This window comes from Delphinus delphis, chromosome 7 (genome assembly GCF_949987515.2).
Source record: "Delphinus delphis chromosome 7, mDelDel1.2, whole genome shotgun sequence".
Classification (NCBI taxonomy): domain Eukaryota; kingdom Metazoa; phylum Chordata; class Mammalia; order Artiodactyla; family Delphinidae; genus Delphinus; species Delphinus delphis.
The window spans coordinates 57,046,635-57,068,355 of record NC_082689.1 but is presented as its reverse complement, the minus strand read 5'-3'; the positions used below and the strand labels follow the sequence as shown (position 1 = coordinate 57,068,355).

The following is a 21,721-nucleotide window of genomic DNA, read 5'->3' as shown; positions in this document are numbered from 1 at the left end:
AAGAAATTAGACAAATAAATAGTTTATGGATTGATACAATTTAATAAGGTTTAATTCTGTACTCATTTTAATTTTTATTATAATTATATTCTCATAAATGTACTTTTCTATATTTATGTTTACCTTTCCAAACTCAGAGCCTGAATCTGTGGACATTAATCAAAGGAGGTCACCAGCAAACTTGCTAACCAGTCTCATTGGCTTCCATCATTTTTTATGCATAATAAAGTCAACTGACCAAGTGACCATGAACAGAGACTGACTGGGGCTCCTGTTTTTTAGCAGCTGTTCCTCTTCAGCTCTGACCATGTTGTTGTGTGATTATCTCAACTGGTTTTAATCAAGACAGAAACTGAAGCTCTATCACTGAATTGTTTAAAAATAAGACACTAGTTTCTTGTATTAAAATTGTTTGCAGTAACAGCAACAACACAAAATGTTTGTTTTATGTCCACATTTTACTTATTAACTTGGTAGAGTTAATATATTTAGGTCTTTAATAACTTTAAAACAAGTCAAATTACAAATTGTAAGATTTAGCAGATCATTGATTCACAACTATATCTTGGTCTATCTTTACATAAGTACTTTTATTATTTTTAATAGCTCTTTGGGAGTTCATAAACTATATCTAAATCCCTTCTATAATTTTTACAATGAATTGAAGTTATACTAGATGACTTACCACATTATTTTTCTTTCAATTTTCTAAAGCAGCTCTGTTCTCCATAATTGTTTCAAAATAGCTACCATAATTCCATAAATTATCCTCATTCTTCGACCCTTCCGCTAACTGATCTGCACACAAGCCAAGAAGTAATACTGTAGAGTAATACTGTAAAGTGGTATAGGAAAAAAAAATAAGGAAAAAGTTTTAAGATAGTTAAGTAGTTACTGTCAGCTGGAAATAGAAGTAAACATGTTACATATTTTAAATAATCTTAATCTCTAACACCAATATTGATTGTATATAAATGGTGTGTAAAATGTATAAAAATGGTGGTTTAATATAAAGCATCCTACATTAAGAGCTGAGATCTGAGTTCTGACTTGGCTTAGGTGCTAGCTCTCCCTATGACTTTGTATAAGTCATTTAGTATTTCCAACACTCAGCATACAATATTTAATGAAAAAATCATTATATAATTAGAATCTTCCCCCCCCCACCTCATGAAACGGTAGCTCTTCTGATTCAATTATGTTCACCAAACAGTAGTGATTGTGTCTAATGCATACAATGAGAAAGACCAATTACAAGAATAAAGGGCAAAGCTTAATAACAATAATTAGCAAAATTTCTAAACTTGGGTTCTAACTGGAACTATTTCAATTGAATTCAACAACTACTTACTGAGTGTCCCCATATCTATGTGAGTGGGAAGATACCCCAGGCAGAGAAAGAGTACCAGGAGACTGGGGGATTAGAGAAAAAAACACTGCATGTGCAAACCACAGAAAACGGTATAGCTACATTAAAAGCATGGGGGAACAAGGGGAGAGGAACAGTGGCAGTAGCTGTGGTGAGAAATGCCAGAGTTAACTAGGAGCAAAATTACACAGGCTTTGTGGGCCATATGGTAAGTTTGGACACCATTCCAAGAACAATGAGGAATAATTAAAGGGTTTAAGCAATGGTATGACATGATTTGTTTTCCAATTGTGAAAACTCTTTCAGGCTACAGTGCACAGAATAGATAGCTGTGGGCAAGACTGGAGACGAGAAAACCAGTTAAGTGACAGTTTTGAGACGAAGGAGGCTTGAATTAGAAGGCAGTACAACAGTAATAAGAAGTAAGACTTCTGAAGTCATTTGCCTGCATTCAAACCCCAGATTTTCCACTTACCAAGCTGCTTACTCCCTACACCTGTTTTCTCATCTATAATCCAGAGGAAAAAATCCTCACAGGATTCTTGCCAAAGAACAAATAAAAATAATACTCATACAACAGTTGGCATGTTGACTGGCACATAGTTAGAATGCAAATGTTTACTATCATTAAGTAATGTTAATGGGATGGAGAAATGAGAATATAACTGAAAGATGTTTCAGATACAGAAACTGACAGTTAAGGTACAGGAAAAAGGGTAAAGGAATGAGTGAACAGATTCTAGTTTCTGGCTTGAATAGTGGCACTATTTGATGAGATGAGAAACACAGAAAGTTTGAAGTGTTTGTTTTTTAATAAATTGATTGAGAAAGACATTTCAACAGGCAGGTGAATATATCACTCTAAAGTGAAGGAAACAGATCAAGGGTGAAGATCTGAGAATGAGAGAGACAGATGGTAATTAAAAATCCATTGGGGTTGACCAGAACCTCTAAAGAGAGAAGACATAGAGTGAAGAAATGCTGACAAGGTAAAAAGTATGAAACACCAACATTTAAAGGATGGGCAGGGGAAGAGAAGCCTGCAAAGGACACTGAGAGAAAGGGGCCAGAGGAATAAGAACAATAGTGTGAGAAGTCAAAAGCCAAAAGAAAAAAAGTGTTTCAAACTAAAGGAAGTACTCAACGGCGTCAATACTGCCAAGCAGTGGAATAAGTTAAGGACTGAGAGTTTTCACTGGATTTAGCAACAAAGTTACTCATTCACATAATAAATGTGTCAAACATTGTGCTAGGCCCTGGAGAAACAGAGGTAAATAAGACAAGAGCCTTGCACACACAGACTCTAAGTCTTGAAGAGATACAGTGAACTAGTAAACAGATAAAATACTTACACATTATGATAATAAAGTAACATGACAGAGTAAAAGGCAGAGGCCAGCTTTAGGCGGAGCTTAGGAGGGCATCTCTCTGAAGAAAGAACATTTAAGCTGAGACCTAAGATGGGAAAGGGTTTAGCTTGGTCAGAGAACTGAAAGAGGCCCTGAGACTGCAGCATAATGGTAGAAGAGCCAAGGAGAGAGAAGCCAGGTCATGACTGGAGATTATGCTGAGGGTATAGAGAGAAAAAGTTAGATGATGACCTGTTGAGCATTAGTAAGTAGGGAAGTTAAGATCACCCTAACTAATGGCACTTATTAGTTTGCTTTTCCTCATTTATACTAGTCTTAATAATCAGAAATAGGACATTTTACCACTCTTTCAACCATTAGCTGTTTATTAGAATGTCAGGATAAATTTTTCTATTTTAAAGGGTACTATATGATTACAGTATGTTACCTGTTGCATTAATTTACCTTTTAACCTTCTTCCATAGATACTTCTCATAATATCTGCTTAATTCTATCATTAAATTATATTTCTCTGAGGTATTCCTCATTTTCTAGTAATGTACATCAGAATTTGAATGTTTTATAACAAGTAGATTCAGCAAGGTGTTACTAAAGTGTTATGGGCCAATAACGCACAAAAAATCTGATGGGCTTCATCAAAACAAAAAAAAAAAAGAGACTGTCTATATTCTGTAGTATTATATTCCACAGTTTCAGGTTCCTATTTCCTTAACCTATGCATTTATACACATGTATATGATAAAGAAAAGCTGATGCAGAAAACTTAGGCTTGATTTTGAACAGCTGAATTATATGTGCATATTGTTTTTTCATTTCCTTATCTGCAAGAGGAAGAATTTATAGCCCTTCCATATTTCACAAGGATATCAATAGTATAAAATGCTACCATTTACTTAATATCTATTAATTATCAGGCAGTGAGCTAGGCACACGGCATAAATTATTTTTAATTGTCCCCATACCTGAAAAAGTAGGTATTATTCTTCCAATTTTACAGATGAAAAAACAGTCTCAGAGAGATCAGCTGACTTGCCCAAGACTGAAGAGCTGGAATTTAAGCCCAGTCCTGTAATCTTGAAAACTCTGGTCACTATACCATGATGCCTCAGACTATTAACAGATTTAGGTTCCTTAAAAATACCTATCAGATATAAGATATTAAATCATAAAGATGAATTTTTAAATGATAACAAATGGTATTTTATTAAATTTTTAATAAACTGTGTACAACTTAGAAATACTTGCCATATACACCACCCCTATATATTCCTCCCTTTGGCATAACTTGATTTCAATTTTTTTTAATAATAGAGAAGAGGGATAAAAGCAAGAGAGAAAAAATAACAACACTGTACTTAAAGTACAAGTATCACTATTCTGGGTCAAAACAATTTCCCAGTTAATCCTTAATACACATATTAAATCCAATGAACTACTATAATTAACTGCCTATTCTCACAAAACTATGTCTCTCAAAATTAAAAACTACAAATGGCCTAAGGATTTCATGAATCAGAAAAATCTAACCTCTGATTAGAACCTCTAAATGTCACTATTTCTCTGAATTTGAAAGGCAACAAGTCTGAATAAAAAGATCATAATTTGCTCTTAACAGAATCTATTGATTTATTGAATTGTGAGCTTTTCCTCCTAAGACTTTTCAGGTAGCCATGTCAGCCACGAAGATACTGTCTGAAGAAGTCTAGGTATTTAACAAAAAAATTGCTGACACATCATCTTTATTTTCCTTAACAAAATACACAATAGAGCACAAAATTCACTTATAATATCATCATTATTTTACAAATATAAATAATGCTCAAAATTCAAGTACAGTTAAGTGCAGAGATAGTTCCTATATGTTAATATGTAAACATAAGCTAATTATAAATATCAGGTACCTCTGGCCCAGGTGCAAAAAAAGAGACATCAAAAGTAACACTGCACTTGACTGTTCGACTGCATTCTTACTGGGAATTCATACCAATGCCTATATTGTTACTGTAATAACTTTCATAGCTCTTAATATAAATGCCTAAATAGACATTTTACCCCCTGGAAAATATCTCAAGAGTTAAAATTCTATCCATTTTAATGATGTAGTATTAAAAATCTTAATTGAGTTTCATTCCTTAAAACAAACGCTATTAGAACTTATTCCTAACCAAAGTTCTTCCTATGTCAAAATGGATAGTATTTACAGGTCACAAATAAAAAACAAAACTGCTATCATATTTGTTTACATTTAGAATGGAAAAAAATACCTAAAACCTGTCTAAACAGTGTGGGTTTTATACATTAAAAAGGATTTTACTTTACTGATATCACTTGTTTTTAATTTTAATAGCCAGTAGACATAACTTTGACATATTGAAATAGCTAGGCAATCTGAAATTCAGATGACATCAAGCATGTCTTTAGAGGGGGAAAATAAAAAGAAAGCACCACCTAAGAAAGCAATAACTGACATCAACAAGACTACAAATATCCAGTTGAAGGCACGTGGAAGCATTTACTACATTGTCGAAGATTCTCCACTTAGTTCAGGATTAGGAATAGCATCAGCTCTGGGAACTGTTGATTTGGCTTTATTCATTGAGGTTTCCTCATTCTCGGTCTCTTCTTGCTTCCCCTCCGGTTTCTCTGTGTCAGATGCTTGTTCAATCACTGGGTCTGTCTGCTCTGTATCCGATATTTTGTCATCTGTCTGCTCTGTACTGTTATCTAGAACGTCTTGTTCTTCTAAAGATTCTGAAAAGATAAAGAGTCAAGGCTTTAGGTATACCCAAATGTTAAAACTACTAAATAAGATAAGCACATGCAAACATGGACTAAGAAACAGTAGAATGGTCTAACATTAACCTTAAAATCTTAAAAAATATGCACTTAACTCCCTACAGCATACCATATATGAATTGGTATGAATGAAGGAAAAAAAAAATTCGGGGGAAACAAACCCATAAACATACTTTTACCTAAAGACCCATAGTTCATGATATATATGAACTTTCATAATATTTAAGAACTTCAAGATGGATTTGAAAGTTGAATGTCCAAATATATCAAAGTCCCAACAGAATTATGTGCTATAAGACAACATCCCAGCAAAAAAAGCAAATGTATTAACTCCCAGATTATGTTTCCAGAAGGAACTGGTCTCCCTTGCGTCCAGGCAACGCTGTGACCAATGTGTAAATGTGTACCTTTGTGTGTGTGTATCTGGTGTGATTTCCCACACTGATTTACATCTCTATTACCCATGACTGGGGAGGTCTGGATCCACCTTTTCCAAAGGCATGACAAATCTTCCCTCATCCCTCTGCAAGACAAGTCCTCAGGATTTAAACCTCTGGGTCAGAATATGCTACACACCTTGAATGCTAGGGAGAGAAAGGGAAGGGTCTTTTGCCCCTGTCTCCACAGCGGAGGGCAAGTAAGGTCTTGGTTCCTACCTGAAAACTTACTCCCTTCAAACTCTCTTTTGAGTTTCATTAAATTCAAATCTCTTAAAAATAATTTCATAATAACAATAATAACAACTTTAATTCTTCAAAGTTTATAGAAAGGGATAGGAAAGGGAATGACAGGAGCAGAAAGCTTCGAGCCACCCAATTTCCAAATCAAAGATAAAAACCTAACTTTGAGGTGTTTCTTTGTTGCGTTTGTGTAATAAACAGCAACTAATACTATTGTTAGGAGAAATATGGTTAAACTACATTGGCTAAGCAAATAAGCCGATTTTCACACCATCACAGAAGATCCCTTGCAATAAACTACAAATGTTACTGATTCAAAAAATCTGGAGGAAAGGTCAGTCTACACTAGTAAAAAGTTCTAGTTTTGTTCCTTACACAGTACAGGCCAGAATTTTGCTAAATAAAATTAATAGTTTTGCAAAGAAATTATGTGCTATACGCACACACATTGACATGGAGGTCTTACAAATTCATGGTTTTATCATATCAGTTTTAATAAATACAAATTATCTATATATCACAAACTCTATGCCAAGAGTCGAAAAATATTTTTTAAATTATATTTAAAACAGATAATCTTAGATGCGTTTACAGAATTAATTACAATCTCTTTCTCTTTTTTTTTTGCAGTACGCGGGCCTCTCACTGTTGTGGCCTCTCCCGTTGCGGAGCACAGGCTCCGGATGCGCAGGCTCAGAGGCCATGGCTCACAGGCCCAGCCACTCCACGGCATGTGGGATCCTCCCAGACTGGGGCACGAACCCGTGTCCCCTGCATCGGCAGGCGGACTCTCAACCACTGCGCCACCAGGGAAGCCCTCTCTCTTTTTATATATAGAACAAAAGGCCAAATTTGCATAGTTAGGGACATCCAAGTTAATGAGGTTTTACTGTATGAAAATTTCACATGCTCACAAAAAGTAGTGAGGAATGTTCACATGTCACAAAAACGCTAGTTTTATCTTAAAAGAAACTTAAAACGGCACTGCTGCACCACTTGGAATCTTACAAAAATCCAAAGCAGAAAAGCAGTAGGTCATTTGAGTTGTGTTACTTGAATGTTCCAGCGCTCAAAGAAAAAGCAGAAAGTGAAATGAAACTCTATGGACATGTACAGATCATTTCTGCTATAAGGGCAAGCAAGCTCTTCAGTGGAAAATTTCAGGAGTCACTAACCATTTGTAATTCTACTTTCACATATTTATCCAGAGTAGAATTTTAAGAGTCATGGTTTTCCACAACTCTCTGGCCATAGAGCAATACTTACTTGCCAAGAACTTTACAAGTGGTTATAATTTAGTAAGCCCTCCAATAAAGTCACATGAAATGAAAAAACAAAAAGCTCAAAGTTCAGGACTCATCAATAAACATGCTTAAGTGAACATAGGCCCACATAGTTTGTCATATTCTTTTGACAGATTGCCTCAGTACTAAACTTAAAACAGGAGAGGATGGGCTTCCCTGGTGGCGCAGTGGTTGAGAGTCCGCCTGCCGAGGCAGGGGACACAGGTTCGTGCCCCGGTCCGGGAGGATCCCACATGCCGCAGAGAGGCTGGGCCCGTGAGCCATGGCCGCTGAGCCTGCGCGTCCGGAGCCTGTGCTCCGTAGCGGGAGAGGCCACAGCAGTGAGAGGCCCGCGTACCACAAAAAACAAAACAAAACAAAAAACAGGAGAGGTATCAAAGTTCATGATTTATCGTATTAAAGCTCTGTGATGTAACTATTTTCAGAAACAGATACATCCCCAGTCAAATCCGATTTAATTTAAAAATTCTGGGATCTTAAAGAAGTAGTTAATACAAAGAGAAGAACTATAATACTTAACTTTTTAATGTCTATAGAGGTGAATTCTAAGAAATACCATGTGCTGTCATAATTAGAAAATAGCATTATATACAAAACTTGCTCATCAATACTGCACTGTATTTCAAAAAATATATAGAGGACTAAAAACCGGTGAAATGATGAGTAGGGCTGGAGAACAATCAAAAGCCTAGTAATGACTACTTTTCTTCCCCCAGGTTAGTTTTTAGAAAAGTAATTTTAATAGCAGTTCACACTACAAAAATTTGGTATGTGTCATAGTATCTGTAATGCAGCTATCAGCTAGTCTAAATGACATAGATATTCAGTGTCTGGATGCCAATGCCATTTTGTGAGAGGTCATCCCAATAAGCTTGAAGTAAACTAGGTGTGCAAGATTAACAGAGAATTAATTACATATCAGTTTAATAACTAAACCACAGAGCTTTATAACAAGTTTATTAAATATATTCCAAAAGTACTTACTTTATTTCTGTGTGGGGGGGTATAATTTGCCTATTCTAATAAAAACAGTGAATTTTTTCTGTGAAGTTTAAAATAGCTTGGTGGTATAAAATACATTATAGTATATGTCAATATTTGGGCATAAAATACCAAAAGAGAAACCAGCTTTTATGTTCACACTAATAAAACAGGCCTACTCTCTCCCTGTGTAGCACCAGTTAAGACTAAAATTGATGCAAGTTATATGAATGACCTAATTCAATCTGTAAGAAAATTTTAAAAATCACCTTTGATATCTGTAATGCCAAGAAAACAACAGATCACAATGTGATAAAACAAAAATTACCCAAGGGATTTGCTCCTTACCTGACTCCTACCCCTGCCCAACTCCCACCCCAATATCCTTGAGAGAGAAGCTTTTTCCACAAAATTGTAACAACTGGCTTCCACTTGTCTGGGCAAAGCTTCAGTTCAGCTAGACAGAGCTCAAACTCGTAAAACTGAGTGTAACTGTACAGTGAATACCACTGCCTCACCTGTAAACCACACAAATGCAAAAACATCTAAGAAGATCACCTTACCTTTAGGTTTTTATTCTAGCTCTTAAAAGAATAACTTTCTAAGAAAATTAAAGAATGGTCTAGCAAAACAATTTCATATGTCTCCAAAAGAAACACATAACTTCCACAGCAAAATACATGATTCTATTTAGATTATGCCTTCCAAAACCCCTCATATTTTAGTGATTTAGATTCTTACTTCTTATTCCTCTTTACAATAACTTAAAAATTTTTTTTGCCTTGCTAACACATCAGTACCTACTATATGCATAAGACTATAAAACTTACTCAAAGGAAATTGGTTAAATTAAGATGGCCAATTTGTCTTTGAACTCACAGATTTTAAACAAACAGTTTTTGCAAGATTTTTCTGCCTTAAGAAAAATGGCCAACTTATATTTAAGGATCAAAGACATGAATTTCATCCCAAAACTAAACTCAATGGTTCAACGAACAAAATTCAAATAAATGATAACCACCTATGAAAAAACAGCTTATCTTTAACACACAGAATGTTGTGTAATTATTTACCATTGGTGAACAAATCCATTAGATGAGACTTTAGAATGTCATTATTAAGTAATAATGTAAAACTATTAGGTGAAGGTGTTTTAGAAAAAGGAATCAAAAGGCTAAAAGATCTATATGTCTAAAACAAACATGCAAAACCATACTACAGGCAAGTTTACATCTTGAGTAAGCTATACATAGCTAAATATAAATAAAGGTATAAGTTTTTTTGATCTGATAAATACACAGAATTCAATAAAATTTATATTATCAAATAGTTCAATTTCCTAGAGCATCATAATAGGCAATACTAAAAACAGAATTTTCCCTAGTTCAACATAACCTAATGGTAACAGTATATTGCTTAAAAGAAAGGAAGAGTAGAAATCAGATTATCAAGATAAATTTCACCTTATATAAATTTTAATCACTATTTTTGATAGTACTGATTAGATGCCATGAGTTTTATTATTAGCAAGTTATTTCAGGTTGAACAAAAGCTATGTTCTACTAAAATAATTACATAAGATCCAGCCAAATATAACTGAACAATGAAAACGATATTAACATTTTTCAAACATGCTAACTTCAAATCACTTTAATAAAATACTAACAGTGTAGAAACCTTGTACTCTAATTATTACCATATCTAACAAAAAGAATGCTATGTATCAGTTATTTTGGAAAATACACTTTTGAAAAAAACAAAACTGATAAACCCACTTTAACATGGCTTAGCTGAGACTCAAATATTACTGTACTATTCATTTCACAGTAAAAGAAACCGAGGAACCAAAAACGAGTTCATTAGTTTCGCATACCACATCTAGTATGCTTTTAGATAAAATGACAATCCTAATATCTTGCTTTCTCTAGTAGTCTATTACCAAAGCATCTGTATACACAGTTCTAGAAAAAATACTAGGAATTCAAATGAGCAATTAATGGGAGGAATTTCTTCTAGGTCTCCTTCTTTGATGAAAACTTTCCGAGGTTTCATATGTTGTTCTAAAGAGTGGTCCAAATATTTCAAAAGCCTTGTGCCTCATCCTAAACGCAAAATCTTCCAGTAGCAGGATCAAGATAAAACTTAATTTCAAAGTCTTGCATCATAAATTGAAAAAAAAAAAGGTTTCTTCTATTAACTCTAGATTTATATAAATGGTTGTGGAATATTTTTTGAAAAAAAATTCAGATGGAAGAAAGTTACCTTTTGGTTCCATCTGTAAATTCAGTAATGCAATTTCAAGGAGCTATTTCAATACTTTAAAAATATATAAATATTAAAACAGGAAAGTTTTTCTTTCAGACCTCAAGTTTCTACGTCAAAAGTAGAAATCAGCAATCTAAGCCCTTAATCACATTGGCTGTCAGCAGAGAGAGTAGCTGATTGAGATGATATGCTCCTTACTTCATAGTTCAATTTAATCATAAAGGTATGCTACCAGCGTTCAAATGAATGCAGCTTCATCCGTTCATCAGAAATACTTCCTGTCGTTTACTAATAGAATCCAGCTTGGAATTGATAACTGTATATCAACAGTGTTGAGACAGGAGTCTTCGAAAAAATTTTCAGACTTCTGGAAAGCCAAAGAAGTAAAAAGGTGCTCATAATAGCCATTTTGATGAATCCAAACAGGAGAATGAAGAAGTTACTACTCTACAGACTATCTTAACCAAATGGAATCTCTTCAGTTTCTAGCACTGTGGAACTATCAGACCCTGCCTCAGTGTCTTCACCTATTAACGTTACCTTATTAGGGTTGACTCTGAGCCAGTTAGACTTCATTCCGGAGATTTCTGACAGAAAATTAGACATCTGGGGTATTGCTCCTCCTAGATTAGATGAGAAGGAAAGGTATAGCTGGGTGTTGTTTTGCTAAATGTGCATCTTGACCTTAGCAGAAGATATAAAGTATGGGACTCATTATCAAGATATCTATTTTGTTGGCTGTTTTTTCTTTTCTTTTGTCCCAACTACTGGCTTTCAAATATTCACTTTAGCTTTCATAAGCAAGGTTACTCATGGAAAGTACTCCAATTTTTCCTCTGGGCATCTTCAGTACGGAATTCTTTAATTTTCAGTTCCAAGAGGCTTGCAATGGCAAAGCAGATGATTTGCATGTGACAGCATGCAGCTCAGAGCATGACTTAAGCAAAAGAAAAAATCTGATATTGTGTTTGGAGTCAATGTTGCAGACTTGGAGAAGACGAATGCACTGATTCAGTGTTGGAAGTACACAGGCCTCTTGTCATGGCTATCTGTATTCAAATTCATTTTGATATTTGTTAGTAAGCCAAAAGCCAAGCCCAAGTCAACACACATATTTTAGGTCCATTCTTCGAAGGTAAAAAAAAAAAAAAAAAGATACTCAAAGTTTCATACTAAACTTTAGATATGCGAAAATTCACTGCCTCATATATTATTCTCAGTTCAAGCACTTTTTCTACTACTCAGTGATTTTTATAAAGAAATCAAATATATATAACTGATAATTTCAAGAAGTTAAAAAGATGCATACTGACTACTACTTAAACTATGTGAACTAAACTTCCCATATGCATTTTTTTTTCTGTACCAGGTAAAGCACCAAAATATCAGGGCCTTTGTCATAATTTTAGCAATCTTCATAATTCAGAGCTGCTTAACAAGCAGCTCCTCACTCAATATTAATAACAAGAAATAGCTGGCCATTAATAGTCAGATTTTCCATCTCATCTTTTCCATTTTTTCATGAAATTTCCTCAAGAATTCCTAAAACAGAATTAAAAGATAAGTTCTAAAACTCAATGAATCTTGATAACTTCAGTTTCTCTAAAATAAGGTTGTTTTGGGCTTCCCTGGTGGCGCAGTGTTGAGAGTCCACCTGCCGATGCAGGGAACACGGGTTCGTGCCCCGGTCTGGGAAGATCCCACATGCCGCGGAGCGGCTGCGCCCGTGAGCCATGGCCGCTGAGCCTGCGCGTCCGGAGCCTGTTGCTCCGCAACGGGAGAGGCCACAACAGAGAGAGGCCCGCGTACCGCAAAAAAAAAAAAAAAAAAAACGGTAAAATAAGGTTGTTTCACAACAAAGGCATTCATCATCAGTGTTAAATCTTGTGGACCTCAATAAATTGTTTGTTTCAAAGAAACACCAGTCCTATCAACATAGTCTTCCAAAGAATGTAAGGCTGACTTTCCAACCCCAAAGTTTCTGGCTTTCGAGTAACTTCTATTCATTGAAATAGTAGGCACAAACCTATTTTTATCAATGTTAATTACAAAGCTTGTAAGAAATTTACCCTTATGAGTAGTAGTTTCATAATTCTCATAATCTGCTTCATTTAAGTAAATTGAAAAATAATTCCATGAAAACATTACTAGTTAAATGTCCCAACAGTTATTAAAAGAGGTAACTCCATAAATAATATTTACCTAGCTATTTCTAGATGCTGCTTAACACAATATAACCTGTATTTTAAACTGAAACACATCAGGGGCTTCCCTGGTGGCGCAGTGGTTGAGAGTCCGCCTGCCGATGCAGGGGACATGGGTTCATGCCCCGGTCCGGGAAGATGCGGCGGAGCGGCTGGGCCCGTGAGCCATGGCCGCTGAACCTGCACGTCTGGAGCCTGTGTTCCGCAATGGGAGAGGCCACAACAGTGAGAGGCCCGCATACCGCAAAAAAAAGCAAAAAAACCAAAAAAAACTGAAACACATCATACCAGTTGCACAGGAGGCCATAGTATCAGAACAACAGCTGATATACACATGCTGCAAAATCTGATCCATTCTTGTCTAAAACATTATTAAGAGACAAAACTTTTTAATTAACATATTCATACCTTCACTGATCTGGTTCTCTGATGAAATCACACTTCCTGAGGGCAAGGAACCAACTGTGCTTGAGCCTTCCAAAGTCTGCCCCTTCTCAAAACTAAACTCTGGAAGTCTTGGAGCCTGGGGTCTGGTTTTTCTTGCAGGATTCAAGAAAAAACAGTAGGCACAACGAAAAGCTGCAGAGAATTTAAAAAAACAAAACAAAAATCATAAAACCAAAGAAATTTTAAGGACTAATCAAGTAACTCTCAAGATTACTTTTACAAGCAGTCAAAGAAACCTTCCAAAGTTACTTAGCCCTTGTGAAATTACTCGTGGTTTTAATAATATTATGGCAGGTGTTCTAACCAAAGTTTATTTTAAAGCATACTTTCTAATTATTAAAATTATAATATCAATTTAAAGCAGAAAAGATAATAAATTACATAGCAGGTTAACTAATAGCAAAACAATATTATAATGATCTAAATGTGTTACAGAAGTTACATTTCTAGTCACCGGAATCATTAGGTATCTTAAAATCCAGAATTTTGCTCACTTGACCCAAAAAATGTAGTATGTCATATTTGAGAAGCATAATTAATTTAGTTCAATATTTTTAAGTACTAGTAGCTGCACATAAAAATATTCTGAGGAGCTTTAAAAAATGCTGATTCCTGGACCCCACCCCAGATCAATTAAAGCAGATTATCTGTAGGTGGGACCTGGGCATCACAATTTTTAAAAGCTCTTCATGTGATTCTGATGCACAGTGAAGTTTAAGAACTGGCCTAGGGACTTCCCTGACGGTCCAGTAGTTAAGACTCCGTGCTTCCAATGCAGGGGAAGTGGGTTCGATCCCTGGTCGGGGAACTAAGATCTCACATGCCGTACAGCATGGCAAAAAAAAATAATAATAATAACAACTGTATACTGTACGAAGAAAAAAACCTGAGTTGTCTTTCCTACTTTGCTCTGTGTTCTACAATATGCCTGAACAACATATAAAGAGTAGTACCTAAAATAAAATGGCATTACATGGGAATTGGCATAGAATGAAATATTTAAAACATTTAAATCTAACTGCCAAATAATTCTTACCAATGTATTCAAATTCTTCTTTCAAAGCCATGCCATTGTGAGAAAAACACTGCTGACATATAAGGGCATACCTACATCAAAAGGAAAAATGAATAGAAAAGTTACAAATGCAGATAAAACCCATGGAAGAGGCTACTTTAGCCATCACAGCTGAAGTACACAGTACATAGCATTTAATATCGCTAAACATGTCATAGTAGATTAGATATTACTTATAAAACAATAAACAATACTCTTTAAACATGCTTACAGTAAAAATTTCAACTATTTTAAAATATAATTTATACATCAAATTAAAAATAAACTAAGAAACACTCAAATGAAAATATTCTTACTAAGTAAGCAGAAACATATTTGATAATAGAACACTTAAATTTTAATGTTTTCTAACATATATTCCTGGGGATGACAGACCCCAAATCTGTGGTCAGATTAAGACTGGAAAAGATGAAACCTCTTAGAGATTCACAGTGAGTATTATTAAAACCTCTGAGATGTCTTGTAGTAAAGAAATTAATTTAATCTTGTTTAGTCCAGTCCAAAGGTTAATTTCTATACATCATGATGCCTCTATCTATCCCAGTTACACTTAAACATCTTCTGCATTTTCTACTTATGTAATCTCTCTGTTCTCTGCATATGTACTTAACAAATACTTGGCCCTATCAAACAACATTCTATCTGTTTTGAATAACATATAATTTTTTACATTAACATTAAATTCTAGTCCCTTTATTAAAACAATAATATTAACCAATAACCTTGTCAAATATCTACTCTAAGAATATCCTAAGAATTACTTAAAAGTCTATACTGTGACAATTGCTGTGCTCACATCATACTTATAATCCTAGAGTTATTATAAGGATTAATTAAGATAATACCTGGAAAAGCATTTTGGAACTGTAAGTGCTAAATACATGAAATTATCCTCACTGTTATTAAAATTATCACCATCAAGTCCAGTACTCACATTTGTAAAACTCCATTTCTTACAACCTACCAACTTTTCACTATTTACATGCTCTTCAAGTTCGAAAGAGTCAATGAAATGATTCAATTTCTCTAAAAATTACCTTATAGTATGGTTATAACATAGCAATTACAATATTTTTTCTGTTATATATAATACATTTTTAAATTTTTTATCTAGATACTTTAAGCTACTACTGAAAAATAATTGAATATGTACTCTTTTGCAGGGCTATAAAATACTCCATTACGTTCTAAAATCAGGAAACAAGAACCACAAAGTTGTAGAACATCTAGTGCATGTGCACACACACATACCCTAACCAATAAGCTTTTCTTCATTTTCATTTTTCTACCACCCTAGTAAACATTACCTGTTCTGTGGACCATCACCAACTAAATATTCAACAATTCTATCCAGAGCACCTCGTTCTCGGGGCAGAATAGGTCTTGCTAAAGGTGGACCAGGAGGATGAAGACCTAGTAAATAAATAAATATATATATAACTTATATGTATAAAATACATTTAAACTTTAATTCAGTTGCCAAAAACTACCTATGCTTGTTCGAACTTTTAAATGATTTTTAACAAAACAAAAATAATATTGTTATTAACCTCTGTGTTCAAATTTTCATTGAAAATACTGCACTACAAAAAATATATTTATACATGTGCTATACTAGAACCAGGAACATAATCTATTAAGGAATAAAGCTATGTTGAGTTCTGTACAAATTAATTTTTAAAATGCTCAGACTCTTAAAAGTTTATGTAATAATAAACTAGGGGACGTCCACTTTGTACCACAATAGAATAACCAGGGTCAGATTTAATCTTCCCACCTAAAACAACTAAAATACTGTGTAAAATATATGATGCAATGGTCTTAAAGACACTGGATATCAGGCAATGTAAGATAAAGATCCCTGAAAGACAAAAAGCAAATAAGATGAGCCCACTGCCAACTCCCAACAGCCAACTGCCCCCAACCTGTTGCCTGGAGAGAGTTTCCAGGTAGCAACTCAGGCAGGGTAAATCCAGGTGAAGTTCATCAGTCTCCTTGAGTTGAGGAGATAAAGCTGGAACTCTGGGGAGGCCAAGAAAGGTTGAGTTCACTGGAAAGAGTACCAGAGAGGAGAGAATGCACAGAGCAAGAACACCAAAGATCTGCCCAGGATGCCTATGAGGAAGACTACCTGAGGACAGAGAAATAACTGCCCCAAAATACTAAAGCTACCAGTGCTCACATGGGATCAAAAATATCACATGTTCCCACTAGCCAGGGTGGAAAACTTCATAACTCACAGGTCATCGGGTAAGTATTCAGAGGAGCTTTGTATAGGAATATGAAAACATCCTGTACCCAATAAGGTTAGATCTACAATGTCTGACATCAGATAAAAAATTATTAGACATGCAAATTAGCAGGAAAATACAACCCATATGAGAAAAATCAATCAAAAGTGACCCAGAAATGACAAAGATGACACCATTAATAGACAAATATACTAAAACACTTATTATGACTATATTCCATATGCTTGAGAATCCAGAGGAAAGACTTAATATGTTAAGTAGAGACATGAAAAAAATTTAAAAGATCCAAATTGAATCTCTACAGGTGAAATCTATAATATCTTGATTTAAAAATCCACAGACGAAATGAATAGCTGGACATTACAAGAAAAAATTAGTAAACTTCAAGACAGAGCAACAGAAACCATACAAAATGAAACACAAAGTCTAAAAAGATTTTTAACTGAACAAATCATCAGTGAGCCATGGAACAACTTCAAGCACCTAGTATACATATAACTGAAGTTCAGAAGAGGAGAGAGAGGGAAAGAAAAATATATTAGAAGAAATAATGCACAGAACTTTTCCAAATTGGACGAAAACTGTAAACAAACACACAGACCCAAGAATATCAACAAGCCCTAAGCACAAGAAATATAAATAATATTGTGCCAAGTCACAGCATACTCAAACTGCTTAAAACCAGTGATAGAGGAAAAATCTTAAAAGCAGTCAGCTGTGGCACAGTGGTTGAGAGTCCACCTGCCAATGCAGGGGACGTGGGTTCGTGCCCTGGTCCAGGAAGATCCCACATGCCGCAGAGCGGCTGGGCCCGTGAGCCATGGCCGCTGGGCCTGTGTGTCTGGAGCCTGTGCTCCGCAACGGGAGAGGCCACAACAGTGAGAGGCCCGCGTACCGAAAAAAAAAAAAAGCAGTCAGAAAAAGATACATTATATACAGAGAAACAGAGATAAGAATGACAGATTTCTCATCAGAATATAAGCAAGCCAGAAGACAGTGAAACAGTATCTTTAAAGTTCTGAAAGAAAAACTATCAAATTAGAACTCTGTATTAATGAAAACATCTTTTAAAAATGAAGGCTTTTTTTGGACATACAAAACTGAAAGAATTCATCACTAGCAGAACTGTACTACAAGAAATGTTAGAAGAAATCCTTCAGGCAGAAGAAAAATGACATCAGACAGAAAGCTGGATCTACACAAAAGAAAGAGGAGTACCTGAAATGGTTACCATGTGGGTAAATACATAAAATTTATTATTTAAATCACTTTAAAAAATAATCAGTGGCTTAAAGAAAAAGTAATACATGATTTCCCTTCCTGTCCAAAATTTCCCATGAAAGCTTTTGTAAGCCAAAATGGCATAAAGTGAAGAAGCAATTACCTTAGGATACATCTTGCTAATGGATGCACAAAATAAATTGAGATAAAACACAGATGTTCACAGACAAAGTTCAAAGCTATGGCGGCTTGATGCTGAGATGCTGAGTGTAGTTCCCAGGGAAGTAGCTTGGCGGTGCCACTCTTGCTGCTCAGGATGTGCGCTGCCTCTATAACAGCTCACTGCAAAACAAACGCTAAACGCTATTTTTGCTTTCCACCTTTTTTCGTAAAAGCGAAAACCCTCTTCCGATTTCTTTCAGTTAGTGAAAACAGGTACTAATGTAGGTCTTTCATAAAAGCAAAGTGGTGTAAAGTGAACTTTCAAAATGCGGGGGATATCTGTAATTTCTTCTGGGGTTTATAATACATATATAAGCAAAACGTATGACAACAATAGCACAAAGGCCAGAAGGAGAGAAACATAAGTACACTGTAGCTTGATTCGTAAACTATGTGAGAACTGGTATCATATTACTTGAGATGAACTATGACAAATTAAAGATACATACTGCAAACTCTAAAATACCTGCTAAAATAACAAAAACAAAAAAGCACTATAGCTGATTAGGCAACAAAAAGAATTAAATGGAATCATAAAAGACACTCAACCCACAAGAAGGCAGAAGACAGGAGAAAGGTAGCAGAACAGATGGGACAAATAGGAAAAAAAATAGCACAATAAAAGATTTAAACTCAAACCTAAACATACTAATCATTACATTAAATTTATGTGGCCTGAACATCCTCACTATAAGGCAAATATTGTCAGAATGGATAAAAAACCAAGACCCAATAGATGCCGCTTACAAAAACCCCATTTTAAATATAAGGACACAAACAGGTTAAAAGTAAATGACAGGAAAAATATATAAATACACTAACACTAATCAAAAGAAACCTGGAGCACTTGTATTAATAGCAATCAGAGTAGATTCGGGAGCAAAGAATATAATCAGGGATAAAAAGGGTAATTTCATAATGACAAGGAGTCAATTCATCAAGAAGACATAATAATCCTAAACATATATGTGCATCATAACAGAGTTTCAAAAACTAACAGAACTACAAAAAGAAACAAAGACACAATTATAGTCAGAGATTTCAACAGCATTCTCTCAATAATTGACAGAACAAACAGACAGAAAATCATTGATGACATAGAGTACTATCTACTACCAACTTGACCTAATTGACATTTATAGCCATTCTACCCAACAGGAACAGAATATATATTCCTTTCAAGTGAACATAAAACATACACCAAGACAAATGATAGTATGAGGTATAAAACAAGTCTCAATACATTTAAGAAGATTCAGTAATTCAAAGTATGTTTTCTGATAACAACAGAATTAAATTAGAAATCAGCAACAAAAAGACATCATGAAAATATCCAAATTTTTGGAGACTAAATAATAGACATATAAAAAATCCAGGCTTTAAAGAAAAATCAAAAAATAAATTAGAAAGCATTTTTAACTAAATGAAAACAAACAAAAAAACATGTCAAATTTATGACATGCACCTAAAGCAATACTTAGAGGAAAATTTATAACACTAAACACTATACCACTAAACACCTACAAAACAGGATAGGCCTAAAATCCATGAATACAGCTTCCACCTTAAGAACCACAAAGGAAACAGCAAATGAAACCTGAAGTAAACAGAATAAAGGAAATAATAAAGATCAGAGAGGGAATTAATAAAAGAGGAAATACAAAAATAATAGAGAAAAGCTAGCTCTTTCAGAAGACCAATTGCATTGATAAACGTCTAGCCAGACTAATCAGGGAAAAAAAAAAGGAAGATACAAAATACTAACGTTAAGAATGAGACAGACTTCCCTGGTGGCGCAGTGGTTAAGAATCCATCTGACAATGCAGGGGCCACAGGTTCGAGTCCTGAACCAGGAAGATCCCACATGCCAAGAAGCAACTAAGCTCGTGAGTCCCAACTATGGAGCCTGCGGTCTAGAGCACGCGAGCCAAAACTACTGAGCCCATGCGCCACAACTACCGAAGCCCAGGCACCTAAAAGCCCATGCTACACAACAAGAAAGCCACTGCAGTGAGGAGCCTGCACACTGCAACGAAGAGCAGCCCCCACTTGCTGCAACTAGAGAAAGCTCGTGCATAGCAACGAAGACCCAATGCAGCCAAAACTAAATAAATGAATAAATAAATAAATAAATTTATAAAAAAAAAATGAGACAAATGACATAAATCGAGATAGTAAAGATATTAAAAGAATAAGAAGGGTATATTATGAATAACTTTATGCCAATAAATTCTGTAAGTTAGATGAAATAAATTCCTCGAAAGACTACCAAACTACCACAACTCACTCAACAACAATTAGATAACTATTTAATTTGTTAAAATTTTGTTAAGAATTTTTGCATCCATGTTCATGAGGGATATTAGTCTGCAGTTTTCCCTTTAAAAAACTGAATTTTTAGTTGCAAAAAAAAACCTTCCACAAAGAAAACACCAAGCCCAGGTACTTTAACCTATAAAATTTTAATTTATTATTAAGAAATAATACCAGACCACAGGACAGACAGAAGAAGCAAGAAGAACTACAGTCCTGCAGCCTGTGGAACAAAAACCAAATTCACAGAAAGACAAAATGAAAAGGCAGAGGACTATGTACCAGATGAAGGAACAAAATAAAACCCCAGAAAAACAATTAAATAAAGTGGAGATAGGCAACCATCCAGAAAAAGAATTCAGAATAATGATAGCGAAGATGATCCAGGACCTCGGAAAAAGAATGGAGGCAAAGACTCAGAAGATGAAAGAAATGTTTAACAAAGACCTAGAATAATTAAAGAACAAGCAAACAGAGATGAACAATACAATAACTGAAATGAAAAATACACTAGAAGGAATCAATAGCAGAATAACTGAGGCAGAAGAACAGATAAGTGACCTGGAAGACAGAATGGTGGAATTCACTGCTACAGAACAGAATAAAGAAAAAAGAATGAAAAGAAATGAAGACAGCCTAAGAGACCACTGGGACAACATTAAATGCAACAACATTTGCATGATAGGGGTTCCAGAAGGAGAAGAGAGAGAGAAAGGACCCAAGAAAATATCTGAAGAGATTATAGTCGAAAACTTCCCTAACATGGGAAAGGAAATAGCCACCCAAGTCCAGGAAGTGCAGAGAATCCCATACAGGATAAACCCAAGGAAGACATACACCAAGACACATAGTAATCAAATTGGCAAAAGTTAAAGACAAAGAAAAATTATTAAAAGCAACAAGGCAAAAATGACAAATAACATACAAGGGAACTCCCATAAGGTTAACAGCTGATTTCTCAGCAGAAACCTTACAAGCCAGAAGGCAGTGGCATGATGTATTTAAAGTGATTAAAGGGAAGAACCTACAACAAAGATTATTCTATCAGGCAAGGATCTCATTCAGATTCAACTGAGAAATCAAAAACTTTACAGACAAGCAAAAGCTAAGAGAGTTCAGCACCACCAAACCAGAGCTAAAACAAATGCCAGAGGAATTCGCCTAAGTGGGAAACACAAGAGAAGAAAAGGACCTACAAAAACAAACCCAAAACAATTAAGAA

The 21,721-nt window shown here is 35.0% G+C and overlaps 1 protein-coding gene across 3 annotated transcripts in view; it reads right to left on the bottom strand.

The window, feature by feature from the left end:
- Positions 1 to 3,097: 3,097 nt before the first annotated feature.
- LNPK (lunapark, ER junction formation factor) overlaps positions 3,098 to 21,721 on the bottom strand; it is an 84,133-nt gene continuing 65,509 nt past the window's right edge. For 2 of the 3 annotated variants that reach the window (XM_060016546.1, XM_060016548.1), the window contains 4 exons: positions 15,799 to 15,904; positions 14,453 to 14,523; positions 13,378 to 13,548; positions 3,098 to 5,490 (listed from right to left, as the gene is read on the bottom strand). In XM_060016546.1, the coding sequence (XP_059872529.1) occupies positions 5,255 to 5,490; positions 13,378 to 13,548; positions 14,453 to 14,523; positions 15,799 to 15,904 (584 nt within the window). In that variant the 3' untranslated portion in view covers positions 3,098 to 5,254. Of the gene's footprint in view, positions 5,491 to 11,305; positions 11,389 to 13,377; positions 13,549 to 14,452; positions 14,524 to 15,798; positions 15,905 to 21,721 lie in introns of all 3 variants that reach the window. The other variant, XM_060016547.1, reaches the window with a different exon arrangement.